At 43.7% G+C, this 27,771-nt stretch overlaps 3 protein-coding genes across 6 annotated transcripts; 2 read left to right on the plus strand and 1 right to left on the minus strand.

Moving 5' to 3' along the window:
• Window positions 1-215: 215 nt before the first annotated feature.
• LOC128762973 (SEC14-like protein 2) lies at window positions 216-11,784 on the plus strand. The gene is made up of 12 exons (XM_053871619.1): window positions 216-451; window positions 1,196-1,271; window positions 5,328-5,371; window positions 5,767-5,829; window positions 5,910-6,098; window positions 6,868-6,963; window positions 7,028-7,088; window positions 7,201-7,284; window positions 7,354-7,460; window positions 9,790-9,929; window positions 10,295-10,464; window positions 10,538-11,784. Exons 1-12 carry the CDS (start codon window positions 398-400, stop codon window positions 10,705-10,707), a joined length of 1,254 nt encoding a protein of 417 aa, XP_053727594.1. The 5' UTR covers window positions 216-397; the 3' UTR covers window positions 10,708-11,784.
• A 573-nt stretch (window positions 11,785-12,357) lies between these two features.
• On the plus strand, window positions 12,358-15,229 carry grsf1 (G-rich RNA sequence binding factor 1). Its single transcript, XM_053871299.1, has 10 exons — window positions 12,358-12,691; window positions 12,804-12,942; window positions 13,057-13,212; window positions 13,276-13,410; window positions 13,801-13,939; window positions 14,000-14,112; window positions 14,181-14,251; window positions 14,387-14,522; window positions 14,607-14,667; window positions 15,165-15,229. The coding sequence occupies exons 1-9, from the start codon at window positions 12,488-12,490 to the stop codon at window positions 14,660-14,662; spliced, it is 1,149 nt and encodes a 382-aa protein (XP_053727274.1). The 5' UTR covers window positions 12,358-12,487; the 3' UTR covers window positions 14,663-14,667; window positions 15,165-15,229.
• A 535-nt stretch (window positions 15,230-15,764) lies between these two features.
• rufy3 (RUN and FYVE domain containing 3) lies at window positions 15,765-27,440 on the minus strand. 4 transcript variants are annotated; one of them, XM_053871440.1, is made up of 18 exons: window positions 24,529-25,257; window positions 23,110-23,283; window positions 22,925-23,042; window positions 22,754-22,855; window positions 22,404-22,527; window positions 22,128-22,192; window positions 21,474-21,539; window positions 21,325-21,394; window positions 21,167-21,259; window positions 20,770-20,853; window positions 19,505-19,672; window positions 19,321-19,418; window positions 18,445-18,564; window positions 18,269-18,386; window positions 18,125-18,204; window positions 18,032-18,059; window positions 17,024-17,101; window positions 15,765-16,518 (listed from the first exon to the last, which is right to left on the minus strand). In XM_053871440.1, the coding sequence occupies exons 1-18, from the start codon at window positions 24,704-24,706 to the stop codon at window positions 16,375-16,377; spliced, it is 1,908 nt and encodes a 635-aa protein (XP_053727415.1). In that variant the 5' UTR covers window positions 24,707-25,257; the 3' UTR covers window positions 15,765-16,374. The 4 variants fall into 4 exon arrangements, with proteins under 4 accessions (XP_053727415.1, XP_053727414.1, XP_053727417.1 ...); XM_053871439.1 differs by lacking the exon at window positions 24,529-25,257 and adding an exon at window positions 26,913-27,440 and having other exon boundaries at window positions 15,766-16,518; XM_053871442.1 differs by lacking the exons at window positions 15,765-16,518; window positions 17,024-17,101; window positions 18,032-18,059; ... (1 more) ...; window positions 18,269-18,386; window positions 18,445-18,564 and adding an exon at window positions 18,584-19,184 and having other exon boundaries at window positions 24,529-25,223.
• Between the last annotated feature and the right edge of the window lie 331 nt (window positions 27,441-27,771).

The raw sequence follows: 27,771 nt of genomic DNA on the forward strand, positions 1-27,771 counted from the left end.
TCGATAAAAACAAGTTTGAATTTGTTTTGGTTTTTCAGTTTTGCCAGTTGCGAAAAATGCTGCACATCAGCTGTGTCTGGTGTATTTGACGTATTTTCTTCTTTTTTCGATTGGTTTGCGTTCTTTGCCTTGGCGAGTGATGGTTTTTACGTGTACTCCTCTTGTTGTATTTCCGACTCTTTGGCCGAGTCAGCCACTTCCAAAGGGCGGGCCCAGTGTCGTGTTGACGTTTTTTTTTTCTCTTGACGATGGATTATTCACCTGCAGTCGAGCCAGTGGGATGATAACCCGACAGATAATCCCTCGTTGAGCACTGACAGCATCAGCCCAGTCCAGGCAGGTCCACCTGCCCGCTGACACGTTTGACTTTGACGGAGCTCGTTACACAACTGAAGACATGAGCGGGAGAGTCGGAGACCTCAGTCCCAAACAAGCTGAAGCTCTGGAGCTGGTGAGTTGGTTTCAAATGAAAATATTAATATTGCCCATTTTCATTTTAGAATTTGTTTTATACCAAGTACGAACGCCAAGATTTTACAGTTTTTAGTTGAAATTAAAAAAAATGAATGAATGAATGAGAAGTAAATGGCGTGTTTGTGTGAATGAATAACAAGATAAGGATGTTAAAATATTATAAGAGACCAAACTGAAATAATATTCAGGTAAAAATGTGTAATGAAAATGTTGTGTCTAAATATATTTGCAACTTCCCCATATGAGCTCAGACTCTAAAGGCTTCTTATTGGTCCTAAATTTGATGTATAGCCCCTCATATTTGCATGCATTTTTGCATTTTGGCAGCCATACTGTTTAAAATATTGCCAACACCTGACTCCTATCCAAATTGTGCCGGGCCATCAGATGTTCAGTGGCTTCCTGTCCAGCCACTGGACAGTACCACGTTGGCTTCACACACAAAACAACCTGGGACTCTCTTAATTTTCACATTTTGTCTTATCAGTTGAATTAATAGTCCTGCTACTTCGGTATTTTCAAAAACTATAATTATATATGATTATATATTATATATATATAATGTATATATATTTACTGTAAATTCGAAATTAAAGAGTTAAAAACAGGGAGAAAATGTGGAAAATCTGCGGTGTCAAATTTCCCCTTCAGGGTCTTCACCATGTCTAAGGAATAGTTTGCTCTGGTTGGTCATATGTCCCCGCTTTTTCTCTGTTTGTAGTTTCGAGAGAAGATTCAAGACATTCTTCCTTTGCTTCCCTTGCAACATGACCACTTCCTGTTACGCTGGCTCAGAGGTGAGGCGCAAGAATCTGCTCTGGTCCTCTCGATTGTAACAAACATCTTTTCTCAAGTGTTGTCAACTTCAGCCCAAAGTGTTCCCCGGTGAAGTAACCACTGTTACGGTGGTTATCCATGGCATGTCATGCCCACTAGGCATGATGTTGTTGTTGATTTATCCCTGACCTTTTGGTTTCTAACACATAACAGACCATCCACGTCGAATCCGAAGTTATACAACATGCAAGGTCATTTTTCAATGAAGCTTTTGCTGGCATACACGTATCTGATTTTGTTTTATTTGCAACTGCAGCTGCTCTCAGTAGTTAGAAGTAGAGCATTCTATTGTTGTAATGTTTGGAGCAGCTTTGGTTTCTCTACAGAGACAAAGGCAGGTGAGGGGAAAAAAGGATTGGCCCATTCATTTTAGCAAATTTGAGATGTTTCTTGGTTGTGGGAAATTTCCACACCTATTAGAAGCTTTATGTGGCCTCTTTAGATGTGTCCATCACAAGCTCACTTCAGTTGCCTGTACGACAAAGAGCTTGTAAGAACACATTGTCCCATGTACGTACAACAACTTCTCCAGTGACTCCAAGCAGAAACTTAAATGTATCAGCTCACACTCAACACAATGAGCGATCATTTCAACCCTTAACAGGACAGACCACACGCCCGGGTGGCATTTCAAATCACAGCTGACCGAGCAGTTTAGTTTATAAAAAACAAAAAAAACAAAATAAATCAATGCAGTATACTCCACAATGCTAATCTGTCTGCGACCCAACTATTTGTTATATACTGTGTATAATATGTGTTCATGTTCCCCTGTGGATTTCAGTGCATGACTGTTCTAGTCTGACAACATTGTTGATTCTGTTATTTAATGTGAAACTGCTCAAATTCAAGCAAAGAAATCAGGTTTCAGCATCAAGCACAAAACTAATCTCTTTGTTGAAGGTGATCAGCTGCAGTGACATTTTTTGAGCAAGAAGCAGAAGCCGCTGTGGTTTATTACGTGAGCGGACCTTTTGCAACAACAACCCAAACTCCAACTGTTTTTAAAGAACCGAGAGCTGTTGAATGAGTTATCAGTTAGAGGAGCATGAGTTCTCCTAAGTCTTCCCCTGCATCCTGTCTTGTACTCTGTGATTCAAAGGCGCCTTGTTCTAGTTGTGGCTGAGAAGTGCAGCACACTCTGTCACTAGCTAATCCGGAGATAATGGCATTAGAAGATGCACAACAGTCATCTGCCTGCAGACGCTGCTGGGCTGCTGCCACACTTAAAGGAGTGTGTCTGTAGATTGACCAGCACCAGTAACATGTGACTTTTCTCAATAAGTCCTTCACTGTTTAACACTTGTGTACTGCAATAGTTACATTCCAAACATGTCTGAACTTTCCTCCTCGTTCTTTGAGGTGAGCAGGCACCTAAAGGCTCACATTTTTAGATTTATTCAAGTATATAAAAGGTTTTCATTTGTGAGTAACAGATTTTAAAGATGGGCGTCCCAACTGAGGACCTTCAGAAGTGAGGCTTACACCAGGACCACAATGGTTTGTGTGCATCTGCTGCTACAGTGACAACATATCTCGCACTAGTTACAACACTACTGCAACACTGACTGAAGCAGCAACACAAAACTGCAGCTGGAACCATAACGCCACACCTTTAATCTATGTTGCCCGATTTGTGTCGGACATACATCGAGGAACATGACTTGAATTGGTGTGTTCCTGTGTAGCAGGTGATAAGTGTAGCGAACCTCCCGCTGATAAAAATCAAGTGCAGCACTGACAACAGAGGCTGATAGATTTCACTGTGGCCTGCACTGAGCCGTTCTAATTGACCTTTTAACATGTACAGTTAATACAAATAGAATCCACAACAGAGCAGAGGAAAATTCATTGAAGCCATTGAAGCTCAATGGCTGAAAGAAACGCCTATTTCTGGGAGCACCAGGATAAATAGTTGTGTCATGGATCTCACAGTTGAGGCTGCAACGTGATGTGCATGAGTTTTTGACTAGTGAGAGATATCAAATATCACCGATCTTTATTGCACCTGCAGATAAAGTTGCTTCCCCTCAACCAACCCTCTGGACATTGACCTGTTTTGTGATTGAATCTGTGAGCCTAAAGAGAACACAGTGACTGGTCATTGTAGATATGATGATCATCATCTTCCCCCAGACGTTGTTCATGCAGTGCACCGTTGAACGAATGAAAATGTTGTCACACTAATTAGATGTTGTATCTGAATCATCATTCAATATTGACTGTATGTTATTATGATTTTAATCTCTAATGATGTGTAATTATTCGCTACTTCTTCGTTCCCTGGATTAATGGAAACATATTCCAAGTGTGGGAGCCACTTGTTGGTAACATTTTCAGTAATTCAGAGGTTTTTATGGATTAGCAGGGCAGTATTAGACAGTTTTCAGTCCGATTTCACAAATCCATTTGTCATTCTATACCACAATATAATCATATTATTCATATGGTAGAGAACTGACAATGTATGTAGTAAACGAACTGTTTAAACCTGGTTGAATCCCCAGGTGATTGTTTTTTGTCAAATGTAAATGTGACAGTCACATCAAACCAGCTAACATCCTCCGTGGTGAAGGTTGTTGGCGTGTGAGAATCAAGATGAAGCATTTGTTCACGTGATTCAGTTCTGCAGCAGGAGTGATAAAATGAGAGTCTCTGTTTTCACTCAGATGAGAAGGGGAGGAGTCCATTCATTTTCAGTTAGAAATGGAGATACGCCCAATTCTGCTCTGTGCTCTCTTCTGTGATGCTTTGTTAATCACCATCACAACAGGAACCAGAAGGTGAAATGATCTGCTTTATGTCACCACTGAGATGTCAGAGCGGGCTCATGGACTCCTGATCAACTTGGCTGCAGGAGCGAATCTGAATTTGCAACGTCATGGATGCATTATGACCCGGCGGTTGTGCTCCGGCTGTTGACCAGAGATAATCTCCATCAAACAAGACGCTGTTAGACCTAACACGGTGTGTTATTAAAGTCAGTACCCAGAGCAGCTCTCAGCTTCTGGAAGTGTCTTCCGCCAGGCTTTGCTTTGAGCCAGGCCTTTCGAATTGATCGTCTGTCCTGTTTGCTGTGCTGGAAACATCTTCTAAAACTGAAATTTGTTTTAATAATTCCGGTTTATTAACACCCTCTTAATTTACACATTTGTTTCTTTCTGTGTAAACAAGCTTAAACAAAATGATGTAAGAACATACAATTCAAACCAGCTGCTTTATTCTGGTAGGAGGGGAAAATTAGGGGAAAGTACACCTTACACTTTTCTGAGGAAACATGGCGCTTGCGTTGCCTGTGAGTTGAAAACAAGAGACATTTACATTTTTGTCTGAAAAGTGAATTTGCATTGGAATCAGTGGGGCAGAGTAGTGGGTTTTCACAGTGAGCAAAGAAAACATGATCCTGACTTCACTTTGCAGACTTCACCCTTTCATAGAGATAAAACAGAGACTTAAGTCTGGGCAAAAAAAAAAAGAAAAACTATCAGAGTTATGGCACATTTGTGAATCCAGGAGTGTGGCTACATTGAGGCTGTGAATGGGGTGTCCAAGTGCAAATATGGATATTAGTGGTGAAATTCTGGAGTTTTTTCATCCTCCCATTCATTTCCAGTGGGAAACTTTAGGGACAAAACCTAGAATATATTAGGAATTATGAGTCATCAAGGCAAGCAATTGCTCAACAATGCCAGTCTACATTTTGAATGGGTTTAATATGATGAAAAGATAAAACTCATAAAGAGACTTGTCCCTTGCGGTAGCCATCTTGTCACTGTATGTTTCTCTCTGTGAAGGAAACAGTGGCAGGTGAAAGGTGCTCCAGAAGCAAGACGAGTAAATACTTTTTGCTGAAATTTTCTGCAACAAATGAATCGATAAACTCCATGTAGTACTCCAGTACTGAAACTTAGGGGAAGAGCATACAACTGGGCTTGTCCCACGTGGAACGGTGAAAGGACCATATTAAACCTGCTGAGATGCGAAGAGTGTATTCATTGTTCCTACTTTTTTTGCAGCGAGAAACTTCAACGTGCAGAAGTCTGAGGCCATGCTGCGAAAGGTACGAGCAAAACTGGAGATTATAATGACTGGCTCTTTTTTTGTATTTTAGATTTAAATTTTTGGCATCATGTCTGACTTACACGTGATGATGAGACACCTGGTGGTGGTAAATGACGGCTCACTTTTTGAATTGGGGTTGAATTTCTATCTAATATCTGAAAGCAGAGGTGGTGAAATTGGCAGCTACTGTAAACCAGACATGCAAATGTGAGTGTGTTCACAGCAGCATGTCACTGATCCCTCCTCTGCTGACCAGCAGATTGGAATCTTCCGTAAGCCCCTTAAACCACCTCATTGTTGTCACTCGGCTCTTCATCTTATCACAGAAAGAGTGGTGCATGATTTAGAGTGTTGGAGTTGGAGGAGTCAAAACGTTTGTTTCGTTCTCCGCAGCATGTGGAGTTCAGGAAACACATGAAAGTGGACAGCATCATCACAGACTGGCGCCCCCCAGAGGTGACCAAGGCCACGAGGTCACTCACTTCCCTGTGATGTGGGGTTTTTTAAAAATCCATGTGTCTAAAATGCTTCCCCAGGTCATTGAGAAGTACCTGTCGGGAGGGATGTGTGGCTATGATCGCGAAGGAAGCCCCATCTGGTACGACGTCATCGGCCCAGTGGACCCCAAAGGCCTCTTCCTGTCTGCATCCAAGCAAGACTTTATCAAGTCCAAAATCAGAGACTGTGAGATGCTGCAGAAGGAATGTACCTTGCAGTCACAGAGGGTAAGAGACAAGTTGTAGGCTAAGAAGCAGCCCTCCATCTTTCAGTACTAATATCCTGTTCAAATAAAGCGTTCAGAATTTTGATTTAAAATAAAAAAACTGCTTTATTGTCCAGAACCAAAATGAGATTGAAATAGAAGCACGGCAAAGAGCATTACTGGATATATGGTTTGTTATCATGTTCATATCAGTTATGTAATAAGTTTCCATTGCTACATTATTGTGTAACAGGTGCTTGTTAAAGTCCGGGCAAAGTGTCATAAGATGAAGATAAAAAGGCGTTAGGAACGCAAAGTTAGGGTCCTCACTGAAGGTCAGAGGTCAAATCATATTACATTATTACAGCATGACATCACGCTCAAGTGCCGATGAGAGTGCCATGAGCAGTTCTCGATTTTAAGTAGTGGAAATCTGGAGGGACGTGCGCAGAGAGACCCCCAGAGGTGCTGAAGCAGTGGTGCTCTTAAATGTGAAGTCACTCATCTATTTTTGCTTTGTTTATTGTTTGGTTATTAGAAAGCACAAAGTGACCTTCTCATTATGTTAAGAACTTTTGTGAATCCAAACAAACCGAAACAACAATTTAAAAACAAAAAAATATATACAGAATTTTAGCAACAGGTGCCCTATTTTTCTCTTTTGAGCACCTGCCCCCCCACAATATCTGCGTGGTTGAAACAGGACGGCAGGCGTTTTTCCTCACCACAGGAGGACAGTGTTTCTCTCAGTTCAATAACTTGTGCGATACATTACTCTGCTTGTGTTGCAGCTCGGCAAACACGTGGAGGCCATCACTATGATCTACGATGTCGAAGGGCTAGGTCTCAAACACTTGTGGAAGCCCGCCATTGAGACCTACGGAGAGGTGAGGACGCTCAGCGACGCGTCCCATCTCTGTCTGCTCTGACTCAAGGATGCTTGTTCACCAGATCCTGCAGATGTTTGAAGACAACTACCCAGAAGGCCTGAAGAGGCTGTTTGTCATTAAAGGTAACGGAGGAGAGAGCGTGTCACTCTCAGAGAGACTCTGAGGGGTCTGCTCTGGTGTCACCATAGTTGGATCTGTAACTTCACTATGCTGGTTCATGTTCGCCCACGTCAGCGCCAAAGCTCTTCCCTGTGGCCTACAACCTCATCAAACACTTCCTGAGTGAGAACACGCGGCAGAAGATCTGCATCCTCGGAGGTGACTGATGTTCTTCTGGTTTGACAGGGCAGAGAGATGAACTGGTATTTGTCACACTGTTGTTGACAGGAAACTGGCAGGAGGTTCTGCTCAAGTACATCGATGAAGAAGAGCTGCCGGCCATTTACGGGGGGAAACTGACCGACCCAGATGGAGACCCACGCTGTCGGACCAGGGTGAGTTCTGGGCTCTGGTCCTGAGGTCGGACGGTGTGCTGGAACAGACTTCATTTTCTCAACCTGCCTCCCATTATTCTTAATTTCCCTCCTTTCCTCTTCTTCCTCATTTTCCTCCTGTCGCACCTACCTTCTCCTTTACGTTAATTACTTCATCTGTCCTTTTATTCATTTGTTTTCAGTTCTCATCTTAAAGTTTTCTTTTCTCTCCTTTATTTTTTCATTCTATTCATTGATAGACTTTCTTTCCTTTGATTTATGACCTCATTCATTCATTCCTATTTTTCAGTTTCAGTTCAGATTTCACTTCATTTTCCTCTTACTTTTATTCTTGTTTCCTTTACCCCGCTTTTTCTACCCACCATTCTTTCTTCCTGTCTCATGTTTTATGCCTTCCTTCAATCAGTTCTGTGCTCTTGGGTCGCCCTTCCTCGATTTTATTCTGTTAGTTTATTCTTCTAGAGTTTGTTCCCCTTGTTTTTCAAACCTAACTTTTTTAGTCAATATTTTCTACTCTTCCCTTCTTTCTTCCTCCATTTTTTTTGTTTTTCCTACTTCATTTCTTCTTACTCTTCACTTCCTTCCTTGTACCTTCGTCTTTTACGACTTATGTTCCATTATTTTCTTTCTCAAGTCATTCTTATTCTCTTTTTAACTCTCACTTTTTCCTCCCTTCTATTCTTTCATTTGGACTCTGCTCCTCAGTGCATTTCTTACCACATTCTTTTTTCTCATGTATCTTATTTGATTCCTTTCACTTCACACATCCTCCCCTTCTGTTCTATTTTTTTTTTCCACGATTTTCCTCCTGCTTCATATTCACCCGGTCCATCCATTCATCTTTTCTTTCTATGAGAGGTTGACTGATATATTGGCAATTTTATGGGTCCACATTGCTATCGGTCTCCATCATATTGGTCCCTGACAAGATTTGTCCAGTTGCGTCCAAATGCAAGTGAAATCATCTGCAACATATTTTTAAAATTTATTTCATGTTTTCATCATTGATAGATTTATTTCTACTTTTATCCCTTAAAATGTTGGCTAGGTCAGTGACTACATTAAATGTTGTTTGGGTTATTGAACCGTTTTTGCCAGTAAGTCAGTCAGTAGTTTTCTGTTCAAATTAAGCTATAAAACCATTCTGTATAACAATGCATGTTGTGTATTTTTCCAAATTAATATATCAACAATATTATTTTTTTAATACCATAGCCATATCTGATATCAAAATATCGACCTAATATCGGTTATCGGCTTTCCTAAGCCGCTAGATATCGGCCCTAAAAAAAGCATATCAGTCGACCCCCTACTCTCTGTGCCTCTTCTCATCCCTTTGCCTTTTTCTTTTCCTTTCCTGAACCACCTCCCAGGGTTAGGCTTACTTCCATCATCTAATGAACAGTTTCAGGATCCACACACACAGGAGTCTGGTTACAGCCACCTCTGATCTGAGCTCAACTGAGTGCTGCAGTAGACAGATTTGCTTGCTTCTGATCACAACTCTGTGCTTGCTCAGCCTTCATTGTTTTTATTTGTGCTCTGATGCCGGAGCATCAGGGTGGACGCCGTTAGAAGCTAGTTTAACTCGAACCACTGCAGCTAGTGACACATGAATTGCACATCTATCAGCTTCCAGTAGACAACTGTAGCGCAGCAGGTTGAGTCAGAGCACTCTGACCTACGGCTTGTGCTTAGTTCAGGAGCCTGACTGATTCTGAATCTCGATCGATCTGTTATAACAGGTGGCGCTATAGCAAATGTGGCATGCTCAATAGAGAGAGTAAAGAGCAGTTTTGAGTGATGACATTCAGAAGAGTTCAAGCTCTGAATTTGGCGCAGTAGGGAGTCGGTACTTATCAGTCAGGCTCTGGTGGCTCCACGCTAGTAGACCACAGCAGAGACCGTGACCTGAGTAATGATGGGACTTCTTGGTTCTGGTCTCCATAGATAAATAATTGGGCCCAGGACAAATGCTGAGGATTCACCCCAGATCGGACGTCTGCAGCTGTCTTTTTTTTTTTAATCAATTGTTTGTCAATAAAACTTGATGCGTTGGTTCGTGGTCGCCTGGTATGGTTGTTCTTTTTTTACTCTCTGGCAGTTTCAGCTCTGCGTCTCCAAACTGGCTCAGTGATATCTCCAGAGAAGGTGATGCTCTGATGATGTTATGCTAGTGGTTTGAGAGGATTGTTTTTTTAGCTGTTTTTTTAAAAGGTACAGATGAGCTGTTTACGGTTCAGTAAGTGATTCTTCTTGTCTCCTCTTCACCACATTTACACCGGCTCTCAGCTCCTCGGCCTGTAACCACACTGTGCTGTGTCTCCAGATCAACCACGTGGGTCCGGTCCCACCGTCCTACTACGTACGGGACCATGTGAAAGTGGATTACGACCAGTGTTTAACAGTCAGCCGAGGCTCCACACAACAGCTGGACTATGAGATTCTGTTCCCTGGCTGTGTCCTCAGGTGAGGCGTCAGTCTTTCTTCCAGCTTACGTTTTCTTTTTTCCTTTCTTTCGTTCAACGTATTCTTTTCATACGCTATGTGTTTTTCCGTCTTTTTTCTATTTATCTTTGATATCTACTTTCGTCATGTCGTCAGAGATTTCATACAAACTGAAGAATAACCCTCTAATACTGTGATATCCAATTGAATATTATGATAATTCATTTATTAATTTATATTGAAATTGAAAAAAGGACAAGGTAATTTAAAAAAGGGAAAAAACAGATGTGGCACTGTAAAAAAAAAGATCAAAACCATTTTCCTTGTATTCTAAAAATGAATGATCAAAAACAAGCTTGATAAAAGTGGAGTGATCTCACCTGCAGGTGGCAGTTCAGCAGTGAAGGTGCCGACATCGGGTTTGGGATTTTCCTAAAGGCCAAGAAGGGCGAGTGGAAAAAAGCAGCTCAGATGGATGAGGTTCTGCCAAGTCAGCGCTACAACGCCCACCTGGTTCCTGAAGATGGATCTCTGACCTGTGAACGCCCGGGAGTCTGTGAGTGATCTTCCTCAGTCAGTACAGTCGCACTGGTGGTTCTCATCCGCTCCGCTCTCTTCCCCCTCCTCAGACGTGCTACGGTTCGACAACACCTACAGCATTTTCCAGGCCAAACGCATCAGCTTCAGCGTGGAGATTCTGCTGCCTGACCAGATGCAGGTCAACAAGGCGACCGGGGTTAACAAGCAGACGGAATGTGAAAGCAAATCAGTGGCAGACATAGCAGCTCGGGCTGAGTGATGCACCAGAACAAAAGAATTTGGGAAAATGAAGTGCTGCCTTTCAGAGGGACCAGAACCAGGTCAAGATGCTGAAGGAGATTGAACCTATATGTCTGCCGTCTCTTGAGAGACAAACATTTTGAGTGTAAATTAAGTCAATGATTCCTTGAACACGAACGCAGAACACGAGACTATGAGTAACTGGAGTAGAAATCTATAAATATTTAACTTTGTTTTTTCAGCCAAAGTATTTCAGGGAAAAAACAGGTTTATTTTAGAGAAACACAATCATTGTTTTTCAGATTTTATGTTTTTTTTGTGCTTGTCTATCTATATATCTATATATATTTATAAAGATGAATGCCATTTCATTTTTAACACTGTATGACCAACCCCTAATAATTAAGCCAGCTGGTGGTGTTTGACTTCAATGTTGAAAAAAGGTGACTGTGTAAATGGTTTCATTAATGTTGTCGCATGTCAGCATTTCATCAAATTCTATTTCCAGCTGCTTCACTTGAAACAACAACCTAACATTTTATTTGTTAAAATTGTCATGAAGATGCGGTTGGATGTTTACGCCTTAGAAATGTCGCTCCACATTGCACAGCATTCTTGTGACCATCAGGTCAAGACCAAAGAATGAAGAGAGTGAATACGAGTGTCGTGATGTTCAGACTCCTTTCACCTTCCAGGACCACTGAGATTTACTTGAATATTCGCTCAGAACTTGCAGAGCTTGAGCCGTCACGTGTTGTTTTACATGAGAAGCGTTGCTATCAAGTGGCCTTGTAAGTGTCCTCCCCATCTCACTTGGATGATGATGATGCTCTATTATCACTCTGTGTATGTAACATATGTGCCATTTAACTTGAATCTGTTGCACTGAAAGTTTAGTATTTATTTCTCTATGATGAAAATAGAAGGATTTAAAAGGTTTTTCCGTTGATTTATGATAAAAAACGGTGTCTGTCGTTAAAACAACTGTCTCAACTTGTTATTTACTAAATGCCTCGCATATATATGCAAACCTACCGTCGGCTGGTCCCTTGAATAAGAGTTTTATGACCTCAACTGGTAATAAACTTCAAATATGGCTGAGTTAACTTGTGTCCACTCTTTTTTGTCAAAATATTTTTAAAAATCCGACTTTTTTTATGAGATAAGACGAGGAGTCTCCTGAAATGTTTTGATAAACTCCCGCCGCAAGATGGCGCTAAACTGCGAACAGATCAATTGAGACACGGAAGTAATTCAGGAGATGAAGAAAACTTCACTTCCACCCAACCTTTCAAACTAATAGACAAGGAAAAGCCACCAAAATTTTGTTTTAGATTTAAAATTATATACACTGTATTTAAACCTTTAAAGCGGGAACATAACGTACTATATCTTACCCTACTACACCAATCACGTGCCATCACGTATTTGTGAATATGGTGTTTCGTGTACATATTCACTTCCAATGAATGATCAATAAAATCAGTCTTAGCGTAAAAAAAGCAATACTGAATTATTCTAAAGAGTGGTTTAAACCTTTCACGCAAACATGATGATAATAGTATTAGCATTGTCATTTTATTACCGAGATACGCGGATTTTAGGAAACTTATTTTGAAGTCAAAACCGGATGCAACACCGCCAGCAACCACTAGCTTGATATATGACGCTGCCCTTGACTGACCCACGTGAGATGCTCCAGTCTCATAATCTCGGTGATATTTGGGGAACTTTTTATTGAAAGTCTGTCGTTGCGTCAAGAAACTATTGTGGCCTTGTGTATAGTAGCGCATGCTAACATGTCCGTAGCCGGTAAATCAATGTTGTTTTTGTTACGTCGGTGTTTGGGACCGGCGTCAGCGATCAGAACCAGAACCCTGTCTGTTTACTCTGGGTTCCTGCAGCCACCGTCATGGACCTCAGCAACCCAGTCTACGTGTGCGCAGAGCCTCTGGCGGACCTGGTCAGCCCTCAGAAGCAGCCGGCACCAGCTCTGCACCAAGGTTAGCTTCATCCCGGAAACAGTTCACTAGTTCACGCTAGTTCTACTCTGATCCGTCATGTGGTCACCCTGAACATCGCAAACCCATGACAGCAATGTCGTCTTTTTCCCAGGCGCCTCACGAAGAAGAATACCCGCCGCTGCCGGCGTACGAGTCCGACCCAGAGCCGGCGAAGAAAGACATCTACATCATCCAGGTCAAAGGTCTCCCGTGGTCATGCACCACTGAGGACCTGCTGAAGTTCTTCTCTGGTGAGTTCTCTGTCGCTGGAAACCAGCTGCTAGTCACGACTGGATGAAATGGGTTGAAAACAAAGGGCAAAGTTGTTAAAGTTACATAAAAAGTTACCAAATATTGTCTTTCAGATTGTCGAATTCGTGACGGCGAGTCGGGGATCCACTTGACATTGGATCGACAGGGCCGGCCTTCGGGTCGAGCCTTCATTGAGATGGAGCACGAAGAAGACGTCCGGAAAGCCCTGGAGAAGCACCGGCAGTACCTGGGCCCCCGATATGTGGAAGGTTCGCATCCCACATTCAGGGGACTTTGGTTTGTTTTGACCTTGAAGCCTATTTCTTTTTCAGTGTTTGAGCTGACCAACAGTGAGGCAGAAGACATCCTGCGAAAGTCCATCCAGACTCCCGCTGACACCCGAGTGGTCCGCCTCCGAGGGCTCCCCTTCTCCTCCACCGAGGAGGACATCGCCCACTTCTTCAGAGGTGAAGACAAACTGCACGATTCTTTACAAAAGACCTGCTCTTCTGTAAATGTACTTGACAATATACAGTCAAAAGTACTTCTTCTTCACTTAACTATGACCTCAGCTTGAAGAGAAGTCATTCTGCAAATATATGTCCATTATGTCACATCACTACTGAATTTCTTTTTCCAAAAAATTTAGGTGACCGAGAAATTGAAAAACTGTAATACCAAATAGCTCCAGTAGACGGCAGTGTTTCCTCATTCCTTTTTTTTTTTTTTTTACTCCTGAGGTTCGGAGGAATTTATTTTTATTGTTCCACCGGTTTTACTCGAGTGAGAAAATCACTCAGATATTTATTCAGTGAAAGTTTCAAGACTATCAGCTCTGATGATCAAGGCTTCTCCAGGTTTGCACATCAACCAGAAGGGCATCACCATCGTCCGCGACAGGAGAGGACGGAATTCGGGCGAAGCCTTTGTCTGGTTCTCCACCCAGGAGGACGCAGACGTGGCGCTGCAGCGGGACAGAGACGCCATCGGGAACAGGTGGAGACGAAGCCCCGCTGGTGGAGTTGGAGTCTCACCGGCTTTTCCCTTCATCTTTAGATACATCGAGGTGTTTCCTAGCAACAGTGCTGAGATTCGCTCGGGCTGGAGGAACGCTGCGCAGGTCAAGTCAAGAGAGACAAAGCCTTTCACACCAAGCAGCTTCAGAAGCGGTGAGGACTTACTTCCATTTTCACGCTGGAGTTTTGATGACGTCATTGACATCAGCGTCCTCCTCCAGAGCCTCTGCCGCAGCATTACATCCACATGAGAGGTCTGCCGTTCCAGGTGTCCGGAGAAGACATCGTGAAGGTGAGGAACCTACAGGGTTACAGTTGTCATTTGCTTCCCCTCACACACGCGGCCTGTGTTGCTCCCTCTCACTTGCTCACCAGTGCAGCTTCAGTTACACATCAGGAGGAAACCATCCTTCTCTTCTTCCCTCAGTTTTTCCATCCGTTAGTTTTGTCCAAAATCTTGATTGAATATGGAGGAGACGGGAGGCCGAGCGGAGAAGCCGACGTGTACTTCAGCAGCCACCAGGAGGCCGTGGACGGCATGTCCAGAGACCGACAGAACATCAGTGAGCGCACACACTTTCCTCAGTCCCACTCTCGGGGTTTGACCGGGTGATGAGCGAGAGAATGAGAACTGATCGTGTTTTCAGGAGACCGATACATCGAGCTGTTCCTCAACTCTGAAGTGGACACCACCACAAGATGAAACAGGTCAGAGCTTCCATTGTGTTGCATCCATCGTTGAGGTTTAGTCACTGACCGGCAAACGTTTCAGTCGTGATGGTTGATGTCAGATTTTTTTCACTGCATCTTGTAACCATTTCTACCGTCACATAGATTAAAAAAGGGAATAATGAACCTTTTCCACATTATTTTGTTATATGAATTATCATCTCCTATATTCCATGTTCTCTTTGATCATTTTTTTTCTTTTTCACTGCTCCAAATTATTTTCTGTTGGGATTTTTATTTTTCATTTTCTCTCCTCATACTCCATCACTTTTCGGGACATTGAAATGTTTGTTTTTTCTTTTCCCCTCGGACTGAAAAGCCTTTTTTTTGGTGGGAAATTTGTGATTTCACCTTGACTCACACTGAGCTACTGAAACCTATCAGCGAATGAGTTGTAGTGAAACAAACATGTTGTGTATGGCAGCACTGTATTGAACAACATGCTGAACAAGCATTTGTTTCTTCCCTGTCTGCAGGACTGGTGTATTTATTTTCAAACCCGGGCATGTCAACTAATAAACATTCCTGGGGCGAACAACGACGGCTGGTCTGACGTCTTTGTTTTTTGTTGTTAAAACACCAGTTACAAGTATATTTCTAGTCAACTGCAAAATCCAACAATCCTTCAGTGATTCGTACTAAAGTGGGTGTTAACTAGTGATGGGTAGATGAGGCATCATGATACAGTGTCCTAGTTTTCAGAGGCCACTAGGTGTCAAACCAGGACGCTGTGTCAGGAAACCTCATCTGCCCATCACTACTGTTCACCCAAGTGGAACTAGGACGTCTGGGCTTCAGGTTCCAGACTCAGGCCTTGCATGTTGTGCGACTCCATACATTGGGATTTGACCTCTTTTAGTAGAGGTGAAAGTTTCACACAGAACACCTGAGTGGACGATACAGCGGCTAAAGGTCACAGTATGAGATCAACAAAATGGAAACAAGACGTCCGTGATGTAACACACTTCCTGTGGCCAGTGACTGAAGGAGTAAGCCAGGTCCACCTGGTTTTTAAATCTCCACAACCACACTACTGAAGAGCAACATCATATCAGTTTTAAAGATACAATAAAAGTTTATTACTCAGCAGATGTTCAACATTACAGCTCCAAGTCAAATGAAACAAGCGGATACATTCAAACTGATGAGTCACAACATTTATTTGCGTTTTTGTTATTTATTTATTCTAAATCAGCTGCATTCCTGGAACACATATTCCTCTCTTATGCCTAAAACAAAGTAAAAGACAGGGAAAATGCCAAGTGTTCGACGGTCCCCCGTAAAAAAAAAGTGTGCTTTTCCATTCAAACCCGCCCAGTTTTTAAAAACGGACCTACAAAGTGCGTCTGAGCTCAGCTAGAATAAAGGAATGATGCCAGCTGCAGCAGCAGCAGCAGCAGCAGCAGCAGCTTCATTGGTTGATACCCAGTTATGTCAATATATTTGGATAAATCATTGCCAGAAGAGTGACCTGCTTATTTGGATTCATACACGCGACACATTCTTGATCTGAAGCAGCTGAACGATTCCCAGCTTCCTCCACTCTGCGCCTCTGCTGCCGCGTGATTGACTTGAATGCTCACTTCCTGCTGAACGTCGTCCTCAAAGTCGACTTAAAAACTGGAGCGACTCACTCGGCCACTGGAAGAGAGAGGGAAAGCGCGCCTCTGCTGGAGCTGCAGCTGCTCACGTGGGGGAGGAGGCGTACTGCTGCAGCAGCTGAGAGTAGCAGGTGGTGCACACGGTCTCGGGCAGGATGGAGGAGGGCAGCGGCAGCTCGTTGGACACGCAGCTCTCGCAGAAGACGCCGCTGCAGTTCTTACACCGTTTCTGGAAGACGAAGCACAGGATGACTGGCCAGATGAGACTTCATTTGTCCCACGGTGGGGAAACTCCTGTGCACGCTATCATCTGAGGGGTGAGTGACAAGACGCTTGTGACTCTGCTGGAGCCTAAATATTCTCCACTTCAATTCAGCAGCTCATTCAGATCTTGTTCCAAGAGAGTTGCCACTCAAGTTGTCGCTAAAAACACTTGCTCAGTTCTACTCAAAACAACTGCCAGTAATAGCAACAAGCTAGTTCTGTCTGACTTTCTGAGAGTGAATCAGATCGAGTCAGCCTCTTCATTCCCGCAGCATGTTGCAGTCTTCAGACCTTTAATACTGTGATATTGGAACTTGATGAGAACCTATGGAGTCAGAAGAAACCTGACTCACATCGCGGCTGCAGGAAGTGCACAGCGTTTTCAGTTGGACGTACAAGGAAGCAACCTTCTCCAGGATGCTAGTGTGAGGACACAGCAAAACCATCCCAGACGCCACGCTGCTTCCTACCTTCATCTTCAGCAGAGAGTCCTCATCCTCACACATGGAGCAGACGGCAGGCTCGCTGATGTTGACAAAGGACTCGTCCTGCACAAATCATGGCGGAATGTGAGTCAAAGCTGGAGCTTCCGTAACCACATGCGTCTGTCTTCAGAAAGAGGGCGGCAGCTGGGACGCCGCCAGGCCCCGGGCTAGTTCTCACTTTGGATTTATCAGAGCACAAAGCAAACTCAGACCAGTTCAGTCAGGAGCTCGCTGTCGAGCTAAGAAACTGCAGACGTTAGCGACCACACCTGCCACTAGCTGCACTTGAATGATGCACTGACAAGGAGGCGAGCGCAGGAGATACTGTTTTGCATGGGAAGTTATGCGAAGACTGTGAGCGTCGGTCAAGAAAAGCAAATGTAGTGCTGCCTCGTGGCAACAGTGGCAGCGTTCAGCTTGAGTTGCGAGCAGCTAGTGTTTCAGCAGGATGAATAAAAGGACACTTCTTATCAGAGAGGGCGGGAGACGCGGCTCTCAAACTGACTCCACGTGTGGGCTTCGTGTGACCAGAAGTCCAGAGAAATTCAACAAAGACCAGTAATCCAGGAAAAAGTCCTGAACCCAGTTCGACCTGCGGCCACCCAGTTCACTGCTCACTGAACAGTAGCTTCTGTAGCATGAAGCACTTTGCTTGCTGTTAATGTGACTTGATGCAGTGAGTACTCATTTGTGTCATGACTCCAGCAGGAGCAGGTTGATTCACTTCATGTGGCGTCACTTCAAGTCATTCTGGAAAAGAAATTCCAGGAAGCTCCTCCATATAGCTGAGCTCTAAATACCACTTTTGAACATAATACTAAACAAACATTATGCCGCCTGTAACAGCGAGGTTTATTTTCAACATTGCCTTCCTCCTGCTTCTGCAGACTTCAGGGCTTCCAGACTCCACACCTCTCCTCTCATCACATGCTTCCTCTCAGCACTTTACTTTACTGTACTTTATGCTGCGGTCTGCAGTAAGAAATGACTCACCGGTTCATCCTCGTGGTGCGACAGCGACCTGCGTGGAAAACAGACGTTGATAAACCATCCACTCAGTTTCAACACTGAGATTTGGAGACTCACAAGCTGGAGCTGAGGCTGCTCTTCTCGAGGGAGCCACTTCTGAACTGGTCACGGCGTCTTGACGGAGACTCTGGCACTGACTGGAAAGATCCAAATATTAGCCACTTCTTCCGCCTCCGTTTTTTCCATTGAAAACTCACTGACTTTTGGGATGTTCTGGGGGCCCCTCTGATCCATGTGGGGCGTGCTGGAGAGTGAGGGCGCGGGGTCAGCGTCAGCGTGGCGTTCTCGCTGCTTTGCCAGTTCCATCTCCAGACTGAACCTGAAGCCAGAGGCATCAGTCCAAACCTGTTCACCACAGTGAGTCAAGTGTGCTTCACCTCTGCCTCCTCAGCTGCTCCGTCTCTGTCTGCAGACTCTCGATCTTGTCTCCAAACTCGTGTTTGAAGAGCCGGTTGGCCTCCACAGCCAGGTCCTTCTCTCTCTCCGCCCGCTTGCATCTTTTCAGAGGACGTGAGGGGGACGGTGGGGAGTGAGGGGGACAAAACTCATGATAAAAACTTAAAAGAAAAGTGGAGAATGACTTGTCTTCAAAGAAAGATGCAGGAAGCTGCTTTGATTGGAGGTTTTATTAATCTAATGTTGACTACAGTTTACATCAATGTTATGGTCACAAACAATTCTGAAATTAATAAATGATTTTGGCCCCTTTTCCAGTTCTCTCCCGCCTGCCCTCCAACAGCAAGCCGACTGATATTCTCTTTTATCTCTCAGTCCCCGTTGACTGAAAACCTCGTAGTGTGGCGCCTCTCAAACGTCACTAGTCTCTAAAGCACTGGGGTCTTAGTAGCGCGTGGAATGGAACCTGGCGGAGTGAAGGAGAGCTTCACTCCAACCTGGTCACGGCAGGAAGTGGAGGGTTGGTCTCTTCATTTTCAACAACAGAAGGAGCGTCATACAGAAAAGAAAAGTAGTTTGGCGGCTTCTAGGTCAGGCAGAGGTCAAACGTATGAAAGCGGGCAGGTCCGAAATGTGGGCGGGGCTTGGTTACTGTTGCAGCTGCAGCAGCTTTCCTGCAGTGGAGTTAAGGTTTCTCGCCTGCTTCACTAAATGTTTGTCACTATTGACGACCAAATGAACAAATGCATGATGGAGGGAATAAAACAAATGAGGAAGATTGAGAGAAAAGAGAGTTGGACGTGAGTGTGGCAGAAGAGCAACGTCTTTCAGCGACTTCTTCCGGACCGTTCTCTCACCTGTTCTCCAGCTGTTTCACCGTTGATGTCATCTGATTGACCTTCTCTTCCAAGCGGACGATGACCTCGCTCTTCTGTTTGGAGCTGGATTCTGCAGTCTGGTGAAGGAAGGTGGGCTTAACTAAAACCAAAGCCCGGGCACGAAAAGATGCAGAGATGATCTACCACCTCCTCTCAGGCCCACCTGTGACTTGTGGCTGAGCTGTTGGTTGATGGCACGCAGGTCCTCCAGCTGCTGACGGAGCTCCATCAGGGCGTCCTGCTTGTCACAGATGTCCTTCTCCAGCATCTTCATGGACAGCTCCATCTCTTGCTTCATCCCGATCTGCACCTCCAGCTCCTTCTCCACATCCTGGAATCCAGATCAAGTCTTTATGTTTGGATCCAAGTTGCACTAAACAAAGCATATCACCACTGCAGAAGGAAAAAATGCTGAACATAAAAAGATATCGCAGATCATCCCCTCACAAGAGGCTGTAGATCATCTTGTGAGGGTTGGGAAGGAATATCTCAAGACCAGTGCACTTTCCAAACTCCTACATTCAACCAGTAATTTTACATCAAGTAACTATGTCATCAACAAGGACATATTTTCCAGGCCAGACTCATTCACATGTTCATTTTTGTGCACATAAATGAAGCAGAAACTTGATTTTAAAACATGAATTTGAAGTGTCAAAAATCTCTGTATGAGCCTGCAGTGTCATCAGAAGGTGACATAAACATAGTGTTGTCGCCCTTCTCACAACTTAATAGACAAACGCCTCAACAAATACACAGATACAACTCAGTTTAGATGTGGATCTCAATAAATGACATATTGTGCAAGATGCAAACAAGAATCAGGAAGTGGTTATGCCACAAAACAAGATGATTCTGATTCTTGAAGTTCAAAGGTCATCCCAATATCTGCACACTTCGTTGACCACTGAACAAATTACAGTCTGCTTCTAGCTTCTAGAGGAAAATGTGAAGCACATTTGTCAGTAACTGTGCTCTTCATGCAACTGCTACTCTTCAGCAAAGATGTGGAGCTGTAAGGGGTTTGTAAAGAGTAAAGTCGTCGGGATGACCTTTGAACTTTGCTCTACAAACTAATGCGCGTGGTGTCGTGAACTGTCTGCGCTGCCATCCCTCCTTCATTCTCTGAGTGATTTAACTGTCTGGCCTGAGTGAGGAGGTCTTAAGAACATTTCCTGTTCTGTAACATGACCAAAAGACTGTATTGTGTGGGCAGTGCCTCACTACTGCTGCCACAACCCGAGGTCACATGACAAATGTTTTTGGTCTCCTGAGTCACTGGCACAGAGCACAATATGGTGACACAAGTACACGTGAAGGAACAGAGGATGATGATGCAGGATGCCTTTGCACCAGTGACACTTGATCTGTTTTGTAGCATGTAGAAGCATGAGGCTGTACCAGTATCACACACCACTCAAAACTCACCAATCTGAGCAGAGTTTCCTCCTTGAGCTGCTTGCGAGTTTCACTTATAGATTGTCCGTCTGCTGCTGAGTCGCATCTCGATGCCTGGAATTGAACCGACAGACACATTGTACATCCTAATACAGATGCAATAGAGAGAGTCTCATTAACATTTAGAAACACAGTACATAAGTCAGGTTTGTTCAACAAAGTCTTTGAAAAAAAACTGCCATAAAACGACTCTTCTTACTTCATGATTGTAACTGGGTTGTTGCTTATTGGTCTCAATATTAATTTTGAATCACTTTTTGTTGGTTATTCACTCTTTCATTTGCTTCTGTAATAAATCTGAAAAACGTTTCAGACTTGACTGCCACCCTGTACATTACACATCACTATGATGTCATTGTTACTGGACCTTTCTGCTGGACTCCATCTGGTATGAACTCTCCTCTTTGACTCGTTCCACGTCTTCTTGCAAAGTGATGATCCGGTTGTTGGCGACAGCCAGCTGTGTGGACAAATGAGGAGTCCAATGTGGTCCAGGACAGGATGGAGGGTGCTGAGGAGCCTTACCTCTTCCGTTAGCTTCGTGTTGGACTTTTCCAAAGCGTCCACTTTGGCCTGGAGGTTGTTTACTGAAGCACTAAACAAGAAACATTTCATGTTTGTGATCAAACTTCATATGCAGGAATGGAGCAGTGACTCAGGAAAGTTGGCCGGACCTTAAGTGTCTGTTCAGCTCCTCGACATAATTCTTCTGGTCGAGAATCGCTGTGATCTGTCCGTCGCTGGAGAAGACAAACAGCAGAGCAGGAACATTAAACCCGGAGTAATGGAGGAGTAATGCACAATGAAAGCTGTTCAAAACAACCTGGTCTTTGCTACTCTCATTTCTGTCACCTTGAAAATCTCTGCATAAGGGACTCAACCACTGAGGAAAGATTAGAGTGGCGCACATTGGTGGGAAAGATTCCTCATTAAACAAAGCAATGAGCCAAACTGGCCCCTCAGTGACTTTGACCACCTTGCTAACTTCCTCTTGAACAAACAAACATACACACACCATGCATGCATGCACCCGCACACGTTTGTTTTTCTATCCTTGTGAGGACATTGGGAGGTTGCTCATTGACACAATGCTTTCCCCAGCCTTTGCCCCTAAACCTAACCATCCAAAAAATGGCTCACCTTAACCATGACTCTGAACCAAACCGAAACCTGATTGTAATGACCCAGTTAGTATAAGTTTTCATCCTCAAATTGAGGCTTAACCTCATGGGGTCCAGCCAAATTTTGTAGTTGTACCCTCAAGATGAGGACCGGCCAAAATGTGAGGTGACAGTGATCAAGATCGGAAGTGAGGAAGCAAAACTCACCCTTCTGCACTCTTGCTCGTGTGACCTCCATCTTTCAGATACATGGAGAAATCAATCACGCCGACCTGCAGAGAGGAGCAACCAAGCAGAAAGGACTGGAACCATAAAGCGCTGATGTAGAACACACACTGGTGAAAAACACTCACCACAAATACACACTATGATTATTCACAACACTCAAAAGGTTAAGCTGACTAAGTTATCTGAAGCCTGAACACATGAACACACTGAAACTGCATTCACAGTGTCACTCAGGCAGAGTGAAAGACCACGTACCTGGGAGTCCAGGTCTTCACCTTTCATACACAGATTAGCATCAATAACGTTTAGGCCGACCAACAGCCCGGCGATCACCGCTCCCTCCTCCTCCATCATCAGTGCATTTGGCTCATAGAACTCACTATGAACAACAAGAGGAATCTTCTGTCACATGCAGGTCACCATGGAGACATGTTTTGTGTCACACTGTGCTGAGAGAAGCTACAGTGAAATTTAAAGGAATGTTATACAGGGCAAAAAAGATGACAACCAGTCGTAAAAATGAATCATTCACTCCCAACTTCCTCTCTAGGAACATGCCCCTTGCAGTAGAGAAGCTGAAGAAACAGCCAGAGTTAAGAACAAACCTAAGCAGGTCTTTTCTGTTGATGATGGTCTTCATGTAGTCAGAGAGCTTCTTCTGCATCAGGGCCAGTCGTAACCACGCTCTGCCTCTACCTAAAGGAGTTCTAGGAGGACACCGAACAAGCATTAGATGTCTAGGTCTGTGACATATGTAGAGCTGGGCACACACTCACTTCAGCCCGGGCAGATCTTTGACACTGGCAGTGATCTCTCCAGCTTCTGGAGTCAACTTCTCCACCAGCTCCAGGGCCCCCCAAAACGACTTGTTCTGACCCAGGAAAGTCTTCTTGGCTGTGTGAGACATCAACGTTGTTAAAATGAAACATGAATAGTCGTGTATGTGCCACATCACACCTACTTTTCAGGCCATGTTTCAGGCAGTGCTCCATCACAACAAAGAACTGCTGTAAAGGAGCGTAGTCCGAGTCCAGGGTGCGTCCAAGGTTGAGTGCCGACTCGATCAGGCCTTTGATGCTGAGTTTGGCCATGTTCATCAGGTTCAGCCGTTCGATAGTAATTGGATCCTTAGGATCTGAAAGAAACAAAGAACCCTTTTAGAAGTGATGGCACAACAGGTTTATTCTGAGCCTTCATTCTTTTCCAGGAAGTAAGGAGGAGGAGAGACAGCATACATAAAAAAATACATTGAAACCAACTATTAGACAAAAGTCACAGTTACAGTTGTATTACAATTTGAGGTCCAACTCAAATTAAAACCAATACATGATCCATTTTAATGTGTATATCTTCATAATTTATCACAATTAATTGATAAAATAATTATCACATTTAAGTAAAAGCTGTTCACATAGGCATTAGAAAAATGTTTGCAGTGCAACAAACGTTCTATGTGATTAATTTGCACTACAGAAACATGATCCGATGAATCCTGACACTAGAAAAGGATGTGATAATATCTTAATGCAGAATAGTAAAGATAAAATCACTGAATTGTTCACCTTTTAATTACAAATGTAGGGAAAAACAAAACAAAACAAAAAAAGCCTCAAGATCTAGACAAACTAAACCGAAGTATTTTTGATATACCAATTTTTAAATTGGAGATTTCTAAAGAGATAATACATTGGTCATGGCATTTCAAAGTTTTTAGCATATATATAAATATATTTTACATCGTCGCTGGAGTATAAAAAAATGCTAGTTAAGCCCATGACAATTTAAGTGCATCTGAATAACTGAGATGAAACAGATTTTAAATAAAAAAACAAGACAAAAACAAAAAATATACTCGCAAGGCTACAGAACATTGTCACACTGGTTTCTAAGCCTTTTGTTTCTTTTGAATTGCTGTTGTTTTGAACATCCAAATCACAGTTGCTACTGTCAACAGCACCCAGGGAAGCAAGCTTCTCCACCCTCGATTTGGAAGAAGGCGCGGCAAGAGGTGAGAAAAAGAAACAACAGGATGCAAGACACCATCAGCGATGTGACATTTAGAAAGAAGCGATATGATATGGGGATGTTTTTACTGAATAACGCTGGGTGATAAGGAGTCAGATCGAAGGCTGCGAGGATGCATATGCTGGCCTGCACTTCCTGTTTGTGATTCTCGCCCATCCCTTGTTTATTTACGCACACATACGTCATCCTTCAGTGCAACAAACAAACACTCGACATGACCGACACAACCTCAGCAGAAACATCACCACAGAACGCTAAAGCAAACGCAGACTGTCGGGCTGGGGAGGGGAGCTCCACACAGAGATGCCACTGTTCCACAAAGCCAGTCAGTCGCTGAGATCATCGCTCACATTACCTTCATGGGCTGGCTCTGGGTCTGGGGTGAGAGAGATGTCATTGAGCTCGCGGAGACACAGCCACTCGCCATCCACAGAGACACGAAAGTTACAAAGATAAATGGTCTCCCTGGCAGCCTGGGTGATCTTGTCTGTGGTGGGAGTGGGGGTTTCGCTTTGAGGCGTCAGGTCAGACATGATGACTCAGCTAGTTGGAGAATCAACACCAGCGAGGAAGATGAAATGACGCGTAGATGCCTTTGCTGGCAAAGGCTCCCAAAAAATATGAGCAATTCAGTGAGGATGAAAAGGCCAAAGCTGAGGACGAGCTGGAAATGTCTGCTCTCTGCTGCAGCTGAGTGGAACACTCTGCTGTCTGGAGCGTCTCCTCCTCCTTCACCTCCTCCTCTTCTTCTTTGGCTTCAGCCTCTTGTTGTCCCTTTTGTGCAGAACGGTGCTTTGAAATGCAGGAGGGCACGGTGCTGGAAATCTCTACCCTCCTCCGGTCAGCTCAGCACCGGCTCGCTCTGATTGGACTGCAGCCTCTGCTCTGCAGTGAATGCACTGGGTGGGTGTTGACCAAGATGGCTGACAGCAGCGTCGGATACATCATCACGTGAGCAGATGGTGCATGCGTATAAAAAATAAAGGGGCGGTGGGGGGACTGGGAGTGAGGTGTGTGTGTGTGTGGGGAGGGTTGAGGGGGTCCCAAGAGTATTCAACCATTACCAAGGAATCAGTAGGTTGCTCTCAGATGACCCAGTGACTTGAAAACACACAGCCATTTACCAAGCTGGAAGAATGAGCAGCAGAGTAGCAACAGCAAGGAGCAACATGATGAAGATCCTGAGAAGCAACGGCTTCCATTCAGATGAAAATTACTAGTTTATATGGCTTTCCTTTATCCTTCCTCACCACACACAGCTTCATCATCAATTATGAATGTCAGTCAATCTCAGGCCGCTCTCATTACACAAGCTGGTGCTATTGGTGATATTAAATAGTCAGATCGATTATTACAGTAGCAATGTTTAATACCATTCCATAATACCAGAATTACTTAATAAGCTAGGGTACAGAGGCTAAACACTGGCTGCAAGAGGAATTCAATGATATTAAAATGTCACACTGAAAAGAAGGTTTGCAACGTGAATATTCTGACAGAATGAGGTGAAGCTGAAGCAGGCAGTGTGAAGCACGATGCACTGACAGAGGTGTCATTTTGACAGGCTCTAATGGGAACTTGTTACTTCCTTGTATATAATTGGTTGCCATGACACCCGTCATGGCAGGATCCTTTTAAGGAAGTGAGGTTAAAAATACAAAATGACAAATAACCAGAGGAAGACAAAAAGAAGTAGAGGTGGTAATGTTAGTGATGAACCAGTAGCTATGTTGAAATGATCAGAGACCTTTAAAGCTATTTATATATTATAAAATCACACATGCCCACTGATGGACCACAGATATGCCAGATGTTTCGGAGAAACATACTGAGTTGAGGCCACACAATAGACTAGATGGATGGATGCCCAGTTTCTGCACACATTTTTTACAACGTTCACAAAACCCTTTGCACCTTTACATTTTAACTAAAGCGTCCATGAATTGTTCAACCGTGGCTGAAGATTGCACCACGCTGGTGTTTGACAGCTCTCAACACATTTAAATCATGATGAAGTCCCTCCAACTCATGAGGTTAACACTTCTTTTTGTCAAGTTAGTCAAGTTGAGCACGTGGCACTATTTTATTGTCATAAATTACGAGGGTAGTACAAGGAATTTAGATTTCAACTAATCTCCAATGTAAGATTACAGACAGCAGTAACTTGAAAGTGGAAAGATCAAGATGTAAATAATAGAGAAAACATAAACAAGAATAGTACAGAAATTTAAAAAAAGATATATAATTCAAATAAAAATATTAACTGCAATAACATCAACAATACAGAACTACTGAGCCAAGATATTTAAATATTAACATTACATCAATGGAGCAGGACAAAAGTGCCACTGACCAAGGGTCATTCTTTTTTTCTTTTCTTTTTTTTGAGCAGAAAACATTTTTAAGTTGTTAAACAAGCTACAGTCACGTGACGCTCGGTGGAGCTAATCGTTCGCTTTAGCTTAAGCTAACTAACTGACTTGAAGTGTAGTGAGTTTCAAAATGTTTCCCGTGGATTCCAGAAATGGGTTACGGGTTGGTTATGGGTTAAATAGACGAAAGGAGAAAAACATTCAAGTAAACAACCTAAGCAGATTCTCTGGCTGGTCACATGATAGTCTCATTAAAAGTTAGCGACTTGTCGTCGGAAGCGAGCGACATTAACTGTGAATGCACCGTCTGTAAACAACAAGGTGGTTTAGTTGTTTTTGGAAGTCACTCTGCGTTTTCGGTCCTTACCTTTGCGCCGTGACTCGATTCTTTCGATCTGGAAGTCATACTGTCGAAGAGGAGTTGGGGACAGCGAGTCTGGGCTCCGAAATTTCACATTAGCCGAGTGTAGAGCCTCCTTGAAGTAAATCACCGAGGTGGGCGACAGAGTCTCATCCGGACTGTCGAGGTGCCCGTTTCCATCAGAGGAACTTTGTCTTTTACGACAGTCCGGGGATGACTGCAGCGACAAACCCGCCGGAGGCGAATCCCTCCCAGCCATCCTGCGCTCCCTGGCCGGGTAAATTCACTTCATGTGACCTGCCACAGGCTGTTGCAGCACGGCGAGCTAGGCGCGGTTAGCCGACAGGGTGATTCATTCCAAAACAGCCTCCGTGAGAGGATGTTTATGACCCCAGTATCCACTTGTCCAACTGTGGTGTTCTAAAGACTCTCAGTCCGCATCGTCAGTCGCCAATCATTGACATACTGTCAAACACACTCACTCGTTCAGCACAATTTGACTCCCAGCAGCCGACCTATTTACACCGCCAGAGATGCTACTTGAAGCAGGAGATAGGTCTCAATACTTCCCATGATTCAAAGCGCGCGTGTTGGCGCTGTAGCCATCATATTGTTTAAGATATCTGTTTAGGCATTGTTTTATGTACTTTGAAGACTCATTTTTAAAGAAAGTGCGTTTTAAAAAGATACATTTATCAATTTAAACTATGTCGCATATTCAGTTGGCTTAAGACGGGTTTTACATCTATTTTGTGTCAAACATAAACATGATGAAAACGAGGCAAAGAGCAAAATAAAAACAAAGAAAGTCCAAATCATAACACTGCAAAGTACATATTTGTTCTTCCTTTATTGCCTTCATTTG

This window comes from Synchiropus splendidus, chromosome 7 (assembly GCF_027744825.2).
Source record: "Synchiropus splendidus isolate RoL2022-P1 chromosome 7, RoL_Sspl_1.0, whole genome shotgun sequence".
In the NCBI taxonomy this organism is placed as follows: domain Eukaryota; kingdom Metazoa; phylum Chordata; class Actinopteri; order Syngnathiformes; family Callionymidae; genus Synchiropus; species Synchiropus splendidus.

What these genes read in the sequence shown, in the direction of transcription:
- rufy3 (XM_053871439.1), bottom strand. Translation starts at nt 27,165, where the DNA reads ATGGCTGGGAGGGATTCGCCTCCGGCGGGTTTGTCGCTGCAGTCATCC. An exon ending in GAGCAGCTGAGGAGGCAGAG is followed by an intron (nt 18,387 to 18,444) that starts GTGAAGCACACT and finishes CTCTGGCTTCAG; the next exon opens with GTTCAGTCTGGAGATGGAAC. An exon ending in CGCACCACGAGGATGAACCG is followed by an intron (nt 17,102 to 18,031) that starts GTGAGTCATTTC and finishes TGATTTGTGCAG; the next exon opens with GACGAGTCCTTTGTCAACAT.
- LOC128762973 (XM_053871619.1), top strand. Translation starts at nt 398, where the DNA reads ATGAGCGGGAGAGTCGGAGACCTCAGTCCCAAACAAGCTGAAGCTCTG. An exon ending in AAGCTGAAGCTCTGGAGCTG is followed by an intron (nt 452 to 1,195) that starts GTGAGTTGGTTT and finishes CTCTGTTTGTAG; the next exon opens with TTTCGAGAGAAGATTCAAGA. An exon ending in CCATTGAGACCTACGGAGAG is followed by an intron (nt 6,964 to 7,027) that starts GTGAGGACGCTC and finishes CTTGTTCACCAG; the next exon opens with ATCCTGCAGATGTTTGAAGA.
- grsf1 (XM_053871299.1), top strand. Translation starts at nt 12,488, where the DNA reads ATGTCCGTAGCCGGTAAATCAATGTTGTTTTTGTTACGTCGGTGTTTG. An exon ending in GGCACCAGCTCTGCACCAAG is followed by an intron (nt 12,692 to 12,803) that starts GTTAGCTTCATC and finishes TCTTTTTCCCAG; the next exon opens with GCGCCTCACGAAGAAGAATA. An exon ending in CATCGCCCACTTCTTCAGAG is followed by an intron (nt 13,411 to 13,800) that starts GTGAAGACAAAC and finishes AGGCTTCTCCAG; the next exon opens with GTTTGCACATCAACCAGAAG.